At 50.8% G+C, this 15,290-nt stretch overlaps 2 protein-coding genes across 2 annotated transcripts in view; both read left to right on the top strand.

Annotated features, from left to right (window-relative positions):
• Positions 1 to 3,279, top strand: part of Ubtd1 (ubiquitin domain containing 1) — a 53,259-nt gene extending 49,980 nt beyond the window's left edge. Inside the window, exons 2-3 of the mRNA XM_027930213.2 lie at positions 683 to 910; positions 2,158 to 3,279. Of these exons, the coding sequence (XP_027786014.1) occupies positions 683 to 910; positions 2,158 to 2,543 (614 nt within the window). The 3' untranslated portion in view covers positions 2,544 to 3,279. The remainder of the gene's footprint in view (positions 1 to 682; positions 911 to 2,157) is intronic.
• A 1,336-nt stretch (positions 3,280 to 4,615) lies between these two features.
• Positions 4,616 to 14,907, top strand: Ankrd2 (ankyrin repeat domain 2). The gene is made up of 9 exons (XM_027930136.2): positions 4,616 to 4,732; positions 9,198 to 9,299; positions 9,636 to 9,794; positions 9,889 to 9,996; positions 12,013 to 12,111; positions 12,456 to 12,554; positions 13,440 to 13,538; positions 13,733 to 13,831; positions 14,607 to 14,907. Exons 1-9 carry the CDS (start codon positions 4,634 to 4,636, stop codon positions 14,751 to 14,753), a joined length of 1,011 nt encoding a protein of 336 aa, XP_027785937.2. The 5' UTR covers positions 4,616 to 4,633; the 3' UTR covers positions 14,754 to 14,907.
• The last annotated feature ends 383 nt before the right edge of the window (positions 14,908 to 15,290 follow it).

Below are 15,290 nucleotides of genomic sequence, written 5' to 3'. Positions count from 1 at the left end.
AGCCTGTGATCTGGCACATGTCAGTTCTATAAATGGTGGCTGTTACTATTTTTACACATCTACATTCTTTCCACATTTCTTTTATGCTGAACATATGTTACTTCATACTCAAAGAAAGAGTAAAATTAAAACTTCAATGACAAGCAAAGGTGTGCAGAAAGTCCCCAGCTTAGATTTTTTTTTTTTTTTTTTTTTTACTTCCTGAGACTGCAAAAATGATACACATTCAGTAGAACCCACACCTTGAATTTTGAATTTTTAGCTTTTCCCTGGCCAGCAACGCTCCATGCTGGGCAGTGGCAGCGCCCACTGGGCCACATGACCACAAAGGGAAACAACCGACATTCCGCAGTATGTGGCTAAGCTGTGATGTTCAGGAAGTTGGGTGAACAGATGCACTTTTGACTTCAGATATTTTCAACTATCCATACATAACCTCATTGTAAGTTGAGGAGCATCTGCAAATACTTTGCTGACAAACTTATCTTATATCCCTAAGTTGGGTTTCCAGACTCCTCCCTGCTATTGAGGAGGGGCCCAGAGACCTAAATACTAAGGAGCCAGTGCTGTGGGGTGTTAGGCAGACCAGGGCCTGGCCTCAAGTGGTGAGGGGCTAGTGAGAAGGTGAATTGTAACCCAGGTGGCTTTAGAGATGCTGAGCCTGTCCCTGTGCCCTGTCTAGGACGCAATGAGCCCCTGAAGAAGGAACGGCTCAAATGGAAGAGTGACTACCCCATGACCGATGGGCAGCTTCGGAGCAAACGGGATGAATTCTGGGACACGGCACCTGCCTTTGAGGGCCGCAAGGAGATCTGGGATGCCCTCAAGGCTGCTGCCTATGCTGCCGAGGCCAATGACCACGAGCTGGCTCAGGCCATCTTGGATGGAGCCAGTATCACTTTGCCTCATGGTGAGCTGAGCCGGTGCGGGGGGCAGGGCCGGGGGGGGGGTGGTCATCCACCACAGAGATTAGTGGTGGAGGACAGCTAGTGATCAGCCACATCAGAAGTTTCTATCCAAGCTGGTGGAGGCAGGGAGGTGTGTGGGTGGGGGGAGCAGCTATTCACTTGTTCAATTGAGCCTCACCTCAGAGCATAGATCAGGAAGGTGGGGACACAAAGAAACAAAAGACAGGGGTCCCTGCTTGACTACTGAGAGGACACAAAGACCCAGCAAACCTGAAAGCTGAACACTTGCTCAGGGTGCTTTGGGATCCTAGAACATCTGAAGCACCAATCTTCTGTTGGGTTTTATGTACCAGACATTGAGCTAGAAGCTTCTACTGCATGGTCTCATTTAAGTTCACATCAGGCTCATGGGCTATGCAAAGTAGAGAGTCACAGACCCGGGTCTTAACTTGACTGTATCCTAGCTGTGTGACCTTGAATAAGCCACTTCTTATATTAGAACCAGAGGACTTTGCAAGTGTTAAGGTACACAACTGTTAGGATTCAGCAAGGTGCATATAATGTCCGTTATACAGTCCCAGCATCAAGGTCGTGCCTGCGACTCAGTGAATACACTTCCAGCTGCACTGTCTTGCACCCGGCATCCAGCACCTTGTGCTCAGCAGTTGTTGGGTGAACAAATGAAAAATTAAACGATGTGCTGGGGCTGATGAGCCAGCACCTGGTGGAGCCAGGATGCCAGCCCAGGTCTTCCTAGCTCCAGCCCTGTGCTCCTCTGGTCATAAGGCTGTCCCAGAAAAACCTTTCTGTGGGGACTGTGGGGCAGCCATGGTGGCTGGATTAATCTGCTTAGATTGCTATTACAAAGTTCCACAGACTGGGTGCCTTCAAAAACAGAAATCTGTTTCTTATAGTTCTGGAAGCTGGAAATCCAAGATGAGGGTGACGACTGATTTAGTTTTTGGTGAGGGTTCTCTTCTTATTTTACAGATGGCCAGCTTCTTGCTGTGTCTTCACATGCTGGGAAGAGAGAAAGGGAGAGAGCTCTCTGGCATCTCATAAGGATAGTAATCCTATGGATTAGGCCTCACCTTTATGACTGATTTAACCTTGATTGTTTTCATAGAAGTCTCATCTCCAGAAAGTTACACTGGAGTGTTAGGGCTTTAACATTAATTTTCAGGAACTCAAGCATTCAGTGCATGACAACATCCCCAGGTGAACACTGACCACCCTGTGTTTCCCACAGGCACCCTCTGTGAATGCTACGACGAGCTGGGCAATCGTTACCAGCTGCCCATCTACTGCCTGTCGCCACCCGTGAACCTGCTGCTGGAGCACACTGAGGAGGAGAGTCTGGAGCCCCCCGAGCCTGTCCCCAGTGTGCGCCGTGAGTTCCCACTGAAGGTGCGCCTCTCCACGGGCAAGGACGTGAGGCTCAGCGCCAGCCTGCCTGACACAGTGGGGCAGCTCAAGAGGCAGCTGCACACCCAGGAAGGCATCGAACCATCCTGGCAGCGGTGGTTCTTCTCTGGAAAGCTGCTCACAGACCGCACACGGCTCCAGGAAACAAAGATCCAGAAAGATTTTGTCATCCAGGTCATCATCAACCAGCCCCCACCACCCCAGGACTGATGGGCCCGTGGACTCCTGGGAAGAGAGGCCATGGAGGGCCTCTGCAGGGCTGAGCAGCTGGCCTGGAGCACGAGGCCCCCCACCCTGCTGCTGCCTTCAAGTGCTGTTGTTTTCTTTAAGGGCATCTCCCCGCTCTATGGCTCTGGGTGAGCCGTGAAGGGACCCTGCCTCCCAGGGGCACTGTGGGCCACCAGTGCCCAGCACCCAGGGAACAATGCTGCCACACACAGGCCTTGCCAACCTTGTCAGAGAAAAGGTGACTGGGGCCCTCCACCCTGCATCTCTCCTGAAGCAGGTTGGAGCCACAGGGGCCAACCTGGAGGCCCTGAGGCCCAGATCTGTCATCCGGTGCTGCACTGTGCTCACTCTGGTTTTCTGCTCAGGGTCGGGAAGCAGCTGCTGTCTCCCTCCTCCGCTCCCACCCTGACTTTGCCCTGGGCACAGTGCCAGTCCCCTTGGGAGGAGGGAACCACCAGTGAGTCCCAGGGCTTGGGGAGCCTGAGGCAGGCGGGCCTCTGCCTCTCCCTGCCTCCAGCACAATTGGCAGAGGTGAGGCAGGGGGCTGGATGGTTGGGCTTTGTGGCAGGGGTCTGCACGGGGCCATTTCCTGGCTGTAACTCAAGTGGTGGTGGGTCTGCAGCCTGGTCATGGCCTCCTCAGCAGGTCCTCATGTACAGACATATGTGCATATTTATCAATAAAGCCTTTGGCTCCTCCTCTTTTGCCTGGCATTCAACTTTGAGTTCTGTGGATCCTGCTTCTGTGGGAACAGGTGGGCATGGCCTCCGTGGCTGTCCAGGCACAGCAGAGCACACAGACCAGAGCTGCTATCTTCTGGGCCCTAATTTCAGTTCCTCTTGTATTCTTGGAGATCTTAACCTCCGAACCCACGTGGCTTTTCTCTAAGGTGGAGGTGACTCTGCCTGCAGTTGCTATGAGGGTTAAGTGGAAGAGCCAATGTGACAGTGCCTTGACAGTGAAGCAACACCTAGGAAGGTGGCATTAGTTGCTGCTGGTCTGCCCCTCCTGTAGGAGTGGGTTGGCTCTAGGCTCTGGTCCCGCAGGCCAGGCCCTCATGATCAAGGTGTGTGTGGAAGTCCAGCCAATGCTGCCCGAGTGGGTGTCAAAGCAGGATTTCTGACAAATTTAGATGATGAGCATATGTCAGGGTTTAGTGAACCAGAGAGAAAAGGGAACCATTTCCTTGTGTGTCAGGATGACCCAGGGCTCGTCCCACAAGTTCCAGTGAGGAACCGGGTGAGTGCAGGTCTGCTTTCTCTCCAGCTGGGAGTATTCTTTGTTCTCAGTGAGCATGGCTGGCCCCTGGTCAAGGTAGCCCCGCATTGTCTGGCTTTGGCACTGCACTCTGGCTTCCCAAGATCCTTGTCTTGAAACAACCCTGTAATTCCTGCAGAGGTCCCTGAGGGAGGCAGATGGATAAGATCTCTCTGTGACTAATGGACATGGTCCCATGCAGTGATGCTTCGCTAGGGGGTGCTGTGGGGCCCCAGAGAGGCTGAGCCCCAGGAGCCGTGATCAGAGGGAGGTGGCCGGCTGCCCTGACTCCCTCTGCTGTCCTGGTACCCCAGGCTAGACAAGGCAGTCTGGAGTCTACCTCTCCCCACGGCTGGCAGGACCTGTTCACAGGTAGCCTGGGGGCACGGGCCTGTCATGGGTACCCCTGTTTGGTTTTCAGGCCCCACACTGGCACTAGTTGGGCAGGGTTTCTAAGCATCCAGCAGGTGGCACTGCCATCCAGCCAGAGGAAGCAGCCAGCAGGTGCTTTGTGTAACCCATTTGCCTGGCTGGGACCCGAGCTTTTAGGCAGCCTGAACAGGCTCCTCCCTGCTCCCCTACCCTTGAGGCACTGTGCCCTCGGCTCTAGTATGCCAGTAGTTGGGGGCGGGGCTACTTTGCTCCCTGTCCTGGCTTCCCCTGCTCCCTGGGGCTGCCTGAGGTGAAGGTGACAGGTGGGGGAGGCAGGTGAAGAATTGGGCCAGTGAGCTCATGACAAAGGCACCCAGAGCTCTCTGATGAGCTCTCTGGCCTATATAGCCCCCAGTGCCTTCTGCCTGCAGAGGGAGGCAGTTATGGACGGCACCATGGAGGGCCCACTGGAGAGCTCCGAGGCGGTGCAGAAGGCCACAGCACTCATCGAGCAGCGGCTGGCACAGGAGGAGGAGAGTGAGGTGGGAACAGGGGCGTGGAGGCCTGACAGAGTGTGGGGACATCCATCTCTTTTGTCATGAGAAGGAAGAGCCTGGCCGTTGTACTGTGGTGGTGGGGTGGGTAACAAGTATCCCCAAGAGCCCTGCTAGGCGCATTCCTGGCAGAGAGGGTTGCTGGTGATGAGAGACTGAGGCTTCAGTCTCCAAAACAGAGTAGTGGTCCATGGGAGCCAAGACAAGCTTCCCAAGACCCTTTCCACCCAACTGGGTTTCAGGAGACCGGCCAGGCTGTACAGGGCAAACAGTGGGCACTGCCTGTGAACTTTAGGATTTGTGGCCCTGAGAACCCCCCGCTGCTTCTGGGAGGCTGGGAAGGAGCAACTTCCTGAAGTTGGGTCACTACAGGGGAATAAAGACTGGGACTGTGCCTCAGCATAGTGGTGCCTGCCTGTAATCCCAGCTATCCAGGAGGCTGAGGCAGGAGGACAGAATGTTCAAGGCCAGCCTGGGTGACATAATGAGATCCTGCCTCAAATAAAAAGGACTGAGGATGTAGCTGCAGTAGAGTGCTTGCCTAGCATGCACAATGCCCTGGTTTCAATTCCCAGTACCCCACCCCCCCCAACACACATATAAATGGTACCAAGCGATGAAGGGATGCTGGGAAAGGAAGCATTGATTTCCCCAGTACTGCAGCCACATGTGGGGAGTCCTTGGTGGCACAATTGCATTTCCTCTAGGATAAGGAAGAGGGCAGGAGTGCAGTCTTGTCATACTCTAAATCATTTATTTATTTGTTTATTTTTGATACTGAGGATTAAACCCAGGGATGCTTTACCACTGAGCTGAGGTGTATCTCCAGCCCTTTTTATTTTATTTGAGACACAGTCTCACCACGATGCCTGGGTTGGCCTTGAATTTATGATTCTCCTGTCTCAGCCCAGAAGTGACACAGCAGCATGACTCCCCTCCCTGGCACTGACCAGCCATGTGCACACGCCCTTAGGGGAATGAGAAGTTGGATTCCTGGAGATCCAGGGATGCCCCTCTTCCCTTGAGTTCTGATCCTTTTACTTTTTCTTACTTCTCATTCAGCCACACTTCCTTTTGTGAATGGTGTGTTCCTCTGAACTGATCTATTATCTCCTCCTGAGGGGGAGGGTGTGTTGGGGATTGCATCCAGGGGTACTTTACCACTGAGCTACATCCTTAGTATTTTTCTTTTCCTTTCCTTTCCTTTTTTTTTTTTTTTTTTCTTTTGAGATAGGATCCTCACTAAGTTGTTGAAGGTCTCAGATTTACAATCCTCCTGCCTCAGCCTCCTAGGTGGCTGGGTTACAGGCATATGCCATGATACCCAGCTATCTCCCTCTTTCCATTCCTGTTAGAACTAGCCTTTCTCCATCCTACAAGTCCTTCTCAGGGCCATCAGAGCTTCCTTACTAAAATAGGTCAGAAGGTACCACTCTCTACTCAACAACACTTAGTGGCTTCCCATTGCCCACAGAATAATGGCTTTCTCTGATTTGTCCTCTGTCTCCCTTTCTGGCCTTAGCCCCTCCTATCAGACTTTCTTATTAGTTACACTTTCTCTTATGGATACTTTAGGTGCTGTCATTTCCTTGGCCTAGAATATTCTCCCCAGTTCTGATCTCCACTTACCACTCTTGAAGGTCCAACTCTAATATCATCCATCCCACAGAGTAGTCCTTGAAGGCCTCCAGATGGAATGACCCACCCACCCTTTGTGCTTCTTCACTACTGATCCATATCTCCATTTAACCATTTCTACTTGACTATGAAACTGAGAAATATTGGCTGAAATGAATGCAGAGTTGGTGAAAAGAAGGTAGGGTCTGGGCTTTATTGGTCCTTCCATTCCTCTCAGCATTGGACTCTTGGCAGAGCAGACACTAGGCCAAGTGTTAGTTTAAATAAAATTTAGACAAACTGGGGATGGTGCACAAACCTGTAATCCCATTGACTTGGAAGGCTGCCACTGGACACAGGAATCTTCAGTAAGGGGACACAGAGCAGTACTCTTCCATTCATTCATCTAACAAATATAGCTGCAGGGCTATCAGGACACCTGGTGCCCTCAGAGCCAACCTCCCCATCCAGTGCCCACTCTTGCCAGGCACTTAGAGACATTCTTTCATTTAATATGCATAATCATCTGTGAGGTAAGATGGGAGCACCTATTTCACAGCCCACAAGGCTGAACCTGAACTGAGGGGCTATGAATAAGACGTGGGTGGCATTAGAGTCCATATTTGTTCCCAGCAGGCCCCAGCTCAGCAGGGTTTTCACAGAGAGCCTCTGGCTAGCCCATGCCCCCTTCCAATGGTGTGAGGAGGTCTCAGGAGCTGCTGGATCTCTCTTGTGGGAGCTTTCTGGGCCAGGTCATCACTGAGGACTTAGGGATGGGCAGAGATGCTGAGCCCGCCTCCCGTTTCCATTCACTCATTCCTTTGTTCATTCACCATAAATTCTTTGAGCACCTACAATGTGTTAGGCCTGTCACAGGTGCTGGGGACACTAAGCCCGCCCTCTGGATGCTCCTTGGGGAGCCCAGCCAGAGTCCCACATGCAGCAGTAGCTGCAGTCCCAAGTCATCTCTTATCCCTGGAAGAAGATGCAGTGTTTCAAGTGAGGCCAGCACTTGGGAGACCCCAAGCCATGTAAGCCCGACAAGAAAGAGAGAAGGCAGTAGTTGACAGATCCTTCAAAATGGAGACCTGGGGAACTGGGGATGGGGATGAAGCTCAATGGTAAAGCACTCGCCTGGTCTACATGAAGCCCTGGGTTTAGTTCAAATAGGAGACCTGGAAAATAAGCCCTCCAATCCATCTTGGAAGAGGCCTACTCTGGGACTCAGTGAGAAATGAGAAATGCAGCTGGGCACCATGAAGGTACCAGTCCCCTCAGCTGCCCTCCAGCCTCAGCACTCTCCAACCTGGGCAGAGGTTTCTGGGCTGGCATCTACACAATACATGGGCATGGGGGCTCCAGGCATGGGGTGCCAGCACTTCACAAAGAGTAAAGAAGAAGTCTTGAAAAACAGAGTTACAAATGGAGAGAAGATCTGGAAGGGAGATGAACCATTATTACAGTGAGAATACAGTGGCTGCTCAGGATCCACCTCAGCCTGAAAGCTGAGAAGCTGCTCCCATCCCTTAGTTTCCCTGAGAGCAATAGTTTCCAAGCTTTTTGGGGGAAAGTCAATGTCTAATATAACTGCCAACTTTTTATATTGTCAAGAAGTCTACTTAAAAATAATGTAAAATAGAAGTTGGGAACAGTGGTGCATGCCTATAATTGCAGCTACTAAGGAGGCTGAGGCAAAGGATCACAAGTTCGAAGCCAGTTTGGGCAACTTAGAGGGACCCTGTCTCAAAAATACAAAATTTAAAAGGACCAGAAATGAATTTTAGTGGTAGAGCATTCAGCTAGCATACATGAGATCCTGGGTTTGCTCCCCAGCACTGAAAAAAAAAAAAAGAATTTAAAAACTACCATTTCAGATCACAATTTTCTCATCAATATGATTTTTTTTTTGGGGGGGGGACTGGAGATTGAACTCAAGGGTGCTTTAATACTGATTTACTTTCCTGTCCTTTTTTTTAGAGGCAGGATCTCACTAAGTTGCTGACGTTTGTCTCAAATTTTTGATTGTCCTGCTTCAGACTCCTAAGTCACTGAGATTACATATGTTCACCTCCATGCCCCACTCAATGTGATTTTGTGGCGGGGGGCGGGTGCTGAGGATTGAACTCAGGGCCTTGTGCATGCAAGGCAAGCACTCTACCAACTAAGCCATATCCCCAGCCCTCAATGTGAATTTTTAATGCCAAAATTTTTTAAAAAGTGAATGCATTTAGAACTTCTGAATCCCCGGCTTCTGCTTCTGTGGATTAGATCAATCACATTTGCAAAATATTTGGGGGAAAAGATTGTATCTGCACTGAACATGCACAGATTTTTTCCTGTCATTGTTTCCTAAACAATAAAGTGTAACAACTGTTTATATAGCATTTATACTGTATTGGGTATTGTAAACAATCTGGAAATTATTTAAAGTATACTGGAGAATGTGTGGAGATTATATGCAAATATTATGCCTTTTTATACAAGGGGCCTGAGCATCTGCAGATTTTGGTATTGCAATGAGCCATAGAACTAATCCCCTGTGGATATCAAGAGACATCTATATATTTAACTTCATAAAAACTCACTGCAAGGGCCTTCAGTCTTGTTTGGGAAGCAGGTGTTTGAGCCAGGGGTTGGGATTGAGCCTGAGATGAGGAATTGTGGAACGAGCCCCCTTCTGGGTACTTCTCTAGGAGCCTTGTTCTTGCCTGGGTTCTGAGGTCACACGGGATTCATTGTTGTGTGACCTTGGGGTGGTTGGGGGAGTGGATACCGGCTCCCCCAAACCTCCCCCTTGCCTCGAGGTCCTGGAGAAGGTACTCTCTTGACTCACCAGAAACTGCGGGGAGCCGCCCAGGGGAAGCTGCCCATGGACATGCTGGTGCTAGAGGACGAGAAGCACCTCGGTGCCCAGAAACTGGCTTTGCAAAAGGTTAAGGTAAGTGTGGGAGACCCCAACATCTGCGCTCAGCCACGCATGTATGGCCAGGGTTCCTTCTCTCCTCCTGCGGTCCCTGGACCAGCAGCTCAGAGCTCCTGAAAGCACGTGAGCAATGCAGACATTCGGCCCCGCTAGACCTGACTAATCAGACTCCCCTTCCCTGCCTTCCCCGCATCTTTGCCATCTTGTCCTGGAAAGAGAATTGGACTTGGTTCCTTCTCTCTAGAAGGTCTCCCTACACACGCCACCCCCATCTCCAGTTTAGCTCACGGGACCTCAACCCTCGCCCCGCCTCTAAACTCCAGTGTGGGTTGATGGGTCATCAAAACTCAGGGCCAAGAGCGCGTGCGTAAGACATCCCTGGACCTGCGGCGGGAGATCATCGATGTAGGCGGGATCCAGAACCTCATCGAGCTGCGGAAAAAACGCAAGCAGAAGAAGCGGGAAGCCTTGGCTGCAGCCCATGAGCCGCCTCCAGAGCCAGAGGAGATCGTAAGGGTTCTGAGGAGGCCATCTCTGGGCAGGGGAAAGCCGGGAGGCCCTGATCACATGGACCACCCTCCATGACCGGACTCTCACCCTGCAGACCGGCCCCGTGGATAAGGAGACATTCCTAAAAGCTGCAGTGGAGGGGAAAATGAAGGTCATTGAGAAGTTCCTTGCAGATGGGGGTTCAGCTGACACCTGCGATGAGGTGAAGTCTCCTCCCCTGCACCTGCACCTGCACCTGCACCTGCACCTGCCTAGCTCTCCCTGCCCAGACCCTGGTTCAGCCCATTTGTGGGCCTGTTTGAGAACAGCCATGGGCGTTTTGGGGGTGGGTTAAGGAGTGCCCAGAATAGGATGTTCTCTTCCTCACCCAAGAATTTACCTAAATCCTTGTTAGATCTTTCCCCAACTATGAACCACCTGCAGAGTAACTTATGCCACGAATTTCTCTAGGGAAGGTGGAGGAATGGCATCAAATAAAAATAGCTCAGAAGAAGGAGATATGGGGGTAAATCCCATGTCTGCCACTCCCTAGCTTTGAGATCTGTGGCTGGTCGCTTCCACCTCTCCAGGCCTCTGCCTCCTCTGCTGAAATTTGGCCTACTTGTGTCACATATTATGATCAAATGAAATATTTGCACCTCCATAAGTATTAATTGAATTAATGAAAAAACTATAAAGCCCATACTAAGATATGGCATTTTTGTTTCTTATGGTATAATCTCATGCTGCCTTTTAAAAATTATGTTTTGCATGTGTGATACTGTGGATCGAACCCAAGGCCTGGTGCATGCTAGGCAGGTGCTCTACCAACGAGCCATGTCCCCAGCCCCTATTTGCATTATTTTATTGGGTTAAAATATAACATGAAATATGCCATTTTAACGTCTAACTTCAGTGGCATTAATTACACTTAAAAAGCTGTGCAAACATCACCAACATCTCTTTGTATTTCTACAGTACTGAAGGTTGAACCCAGGGGCACTTTACCAGCCAGCTATATCTCTAGTTCTTTTTCATTAAGTTAAATTAATGAATTAATTTGTGGTGTGGGAATTGAACCTAGGGACACTCTACTACTGAGCTACATTCCCAGTCTTTTTTTTTTTCTTTTAATTTTTAAATTTTGAGACAAGAGTCTCACTAAATTGCCTCAAACTGAAAATTCTTCTGCCTCAGCCTCCCAAGTCTCTGGGACTACAGTCATGCACCACCCTGCTTGGTCCCACCTCTTTTAAAATTGTATTTTGAGACCAAGTGTCCCTAAATTGCCCAGGCTGGCCTCAAATTTATAATCCTCCTGCTCCAGCTTTCCAAGCAGCTGGGATTACAGGCAGGTGCCACTGCACCCGCCTCACCACCATCTATTTTAAAAATGTTTCCATCACCCATCATGCTTATTTTTGTTTTCCTTGAAGCTGCCTCTTTATACTTCATAAGGGTCCCCTTATTCTCATATACTGGGACTAAGCATTAATGGTCACCTACCTTTGTTCTGCATTACTGTAGATTTTAACATGTATTTTCTGTTCTTTAGCCTCCAGGGTTAATCCGTTTTGTCTGTTCAAGCACCTCCTATCTACTAGGTGTTGAAATACAAAAAAAGAAAAAAAGACAAGGGTTGAGAGTGGCGGGAGAGTGCCCAGAACTGGATCTTAGCATATGGAAAGTCATGCATGGCCCAGTGTTTCAAAGTCCAAAGAGGAAAGTGGCTGCACAGGAGGGAGGAAGTCCTTTCCTTCCCTGAATTGTAACCGGGGCAACCTACCCTCCGACACTATGCTCGGCACTTTTGGGAAATGGAGTCCAGTGAGACTCCATCTACCCTCCAATGCTCAAGGTCAAGGGTCAGCTGAGCCTAGAGGCAACTCTGCCTAGAGGTTCAAAGGAAATAATGGCACATGAGCCATATTTTGAAGGAGTAGCAGATTTTCATCAGGGAAAGTGAGGGCAAAACAGACATTCCCAGCAGAGGGACTGGCCCCTGCAAAGGTATGGGATATGCTGGGGCCAGCGAGAAGGTCAATCTCCAAGGGTGAGAAGGGCAGGGGCTCTAAGGCTGATCTGGAAAGGAGCTACAAAACACGGGGGTGGGGGGAGAAGGGGACTCAGCATAGGGGGTCAGAATTGAGTTGCAGCAGAGCCTAGGCCTCAGTCTGGGTGGGAGATGGACTCAGACCTGGGGCCAGAGGCCAAGGCCTCACAGCCTCTCTGGGGACAGTTCCGTCGGACAGCACTGCACAGAGCTTCCCTGGAGGGCCACATGGAGATACTAGAGAAGCTTCTGGAAAGTGGGGCCACCGTGGACTTCCAGGACCGGGTGAGTGAGAGGGCGGGTATTGGGGGTGGGGGAGGCAAGAGCTGGTCCTATACCAATAGACCTCCTCTCCCTGACAATGGAACCCAAGCTGGGACACAATAGCGGGGCTCAGGGGCCAGATGCCACCTCTAGTAGGTTGTATGGCATTGGGCGAGTCCCCTCTCCTTCCTAACTGGCTTGGACTAGATAGGCCCTAAGGGCTCTTCTGTTCCACTGCCCACAGTGTCTCTGCCCACTCTCTGTACCTTTCCCCAGATGTCCCTCCACTTTCTTTGCTGGGGTTCTTTCTCCCAGGACATTTCTTCCCTGCAGCTCTATAATTAAGCCCCATCCTCCCCATCTAGCTGGACTGCACAGCCATGCATTGGGCCTGCCGCGGAGGCCACTTGGAAGTGGTGAAACTTCTGCAAAGCCGAGGAGCAGACACCAATGTGCGGGATAAGGTACGGCAGCAGTGCTCAGGTGCAGTAGATGCTGGGGTGACTGCAGGGAAGAGGGCAGGGGGCAAAGGGCAGGTGGCAGAAAAGTAGTGAACTTGTCTAGTTTCTAGGGTGGCCTCAGAGCAGTTGCCCCTTGAGGGACCACATCTAGGGATTGAGACCAAAGAGTAGAGAAGAAGGGAGTACAGGAGACTTGGGATTTGTTATCCCATGCCATCCTTCATCACTCTTCTATTTGTTTATCCATCCATCCATCCGTTTATTCGTCTCTTCGTTTATTTGTTAATCTACCCTCCTTCCATTCATTTGTCTCTTCACTGGTAACTGGAACAAGTAACTGGATCTCTGAGCCTCTCTTCCTCATCTGTAAAATGTCTTGCAGGGTTCTTGTGTAGATTAGGTGGGCAAATATATGTAAGTGAATTATTTATTCAACATACAGCTAATGCTTTGTAAGTTTCTGCCATGCCCACCACACAGTCATCTCCCAACAAGTGGCATCTTTATAAGTATTTGAGGAAGAGTGGGCTGAGGACAGACTCAGCAGTACAGTGCTTGTCTAGCGTGTTCAAGGCCCTGGCTTGAATCCCCAGTACTGCAAAATAATAATAAATAAATAAAAAAAATAAGAGTGGAGGAGTGAATGGTTGCCCACAGCTCAGCGAGAGGAGAATCAGAGACCGTTTTTAGAGGAGGTGGCACGTAAGGCTTTAGAGTTGGACTATTGGATAGGATGGTGGGAAACTGTTTCATTCGCGGCCCTTTCAGGGTTCAGGCCTTGGCACTAGGACATGGGGGAGGGTTCAAGCTAGAATCAGTATAGCCGTCAACCCCTGGACATCACAGTCCAGGCCCCTCAGCCAGCACATCCTGCTTCCTCCCATGCAGCTGCTGAGCACTCCCTTGCACGTGGCAGTCCGCACGGGGCACGTGGAGATTGTGGAACATTTCCTATCCCTGGGCTTGGACATCAATGCCAGAGACAGAGTGAGTGCTGGCCTCCCGCTGGCTTGGCCCCACCATGGCTATGTGGGCAGCTCATGCACTCCCCCAAGCGAGTGGCCCTCGGGAACCCTCCAGACTGTGGCTCCTGAGTAGGGTCTCCAGCCCACCTTCTGTCACCCTGCTCCCCATCTGCTGCCCCCCCCCAAGGGTCATGCTAAGTGCTACACCATTTCTAGGAAGGGGACAGTGCCCTACATGATGCTGTGAGGCTCAACCGCTACAAAATCATCAAACTGCTGATCCTGCATGGAGCTGATATGATGTGCAAGAACCTGGTATGTTCCTTCCTTCCCTGAGTCAGTGATTGGGCTGAGCACCTGCACAGTGGAGGGTCTGTTGGGACCCTGGGGCAGTCCCAGCCTAGGGATACAGATCGTTGGTTCTGGTCATTGGTACAGAACCTGAAGATGTCCTTTTCAGATTGCCGTTCCAACTACCACTTTCCCCTCTCTGTGTGGCAGAATCTAGAGGACAAGAGAAACAGTAAAAAGACTTCCCAAAGGTCCCCAGTAGTCCACAGGACATTCTCACATGCAGGCCCCAGGAGGACCCAGGTCACAGAGGAGAGAGCTGAAAGGAACTTAAGCATTTGCTTGGCCCTTCCATTCCTAGCACACTGTGCTGGTTTCTGGTGGTCCTTGAGTTTAATGAGGGTGGATGAAGATCCAAGAGTTTGGACTTTGACCCTCAGAAATGGGGCCCAGAACAATCAAATATAGAGGGGCATAGGAGGGTCCCTTTGATACAGGGAAGACTAAGAGGTTATAAGAAGGAAGATATGGAGAAGGTATGGATGTTTCTCAACCTCAGTACTATTGACATTTGGGGCTGGGTAATTTGTTGTGGGGGGACTATCCTAGGCATCGAAGGAGTTTAAGCAGTGTCCCTGGCTCTGCCCACTAGATTCCAGAAGTCCCCACTCTCCCAGTTGTGACCACTGAAATGTCTTCACTGTGTCCAGTGGCCCCAGTTGAGAACCACTGATGTAGCTGAGGACACCTTTTGGTAGACTTCTGAACCGTGAACAGATCTCCTTGTGGTTCCCCCCAGGCAGGAAAGACCCCCACAGACCTGGTGCAGTTATGGCAGGCAGACACCCGGCACGCCCTGGAACATCCGGACCCTGGCTCAGAGCAGAACGGACTAGAGGGGCCTGGGAGTGGGCGCCAGACTCCCCAGCCTGTGCCAGCCCAATAAATGCCTGCCACAGCCCAGCCAGGCACCTGGCTCCTCTCATGTGCAGCCAGATGGTCACAGAATGGCCCCAAGAGCTAACTGAGGACCCAGCCACCTCCTGCATAATCCGGGAGCACTCACGAACGATTACAATAAAAAAGTTCATTTTGCTATTTGTGATGTTTGTTTCCATTTGTGTTCAAAATATTGAGGAATGAAGACTGGGAGAAAGATGGGTTTGGGGATTAGGAGAATTGAAAGCCTTCCTACTGTGGATTCTCCAAGCTTCTATCCTGTCACCATGTTTTTCTGCCTCTTCCCAAATCCCTGGGAGTCAGGCTTGGCCCATGCACAGGTCAGCTCTTTGATATGCTCATCCTGGCCCCTTCCTGGTAACTTCTGTCCTGTGGAGCTATGTATAGCCAGCACAGGCCTGACACAAGGCCTCCTTGGCAGGAGGAGCCTGGCAGGGGAGTGAGGTGGCTTGTTACCGGAAGCTTCTCACTTGGTGTGTGGCACCTCCCTCCCGCAGGGCAGGGCCTGGCCAGCTCAGCCAAT

The sequence above is a fragment of the Marmota flaviventris genome, chromosome 4, assembly GCF_047511675.1.
Source record: "Marmota flaviventris isolate mMarFla1 chromosome 4, mMarFla1.hap1, whole genome shotgun sequence".
In the NCBI taxonomy this organism is placed as follows: Eukaryota; Metazoa; Chordata; class Mammalia; order Rodentia; family Sciuridae; genus Marmota; species Marmota flaviventris.
Note: the sequence above shows the minus strand (reverse complement) of the source record. Positions and strands in the feature narration are given on the sequence as shown.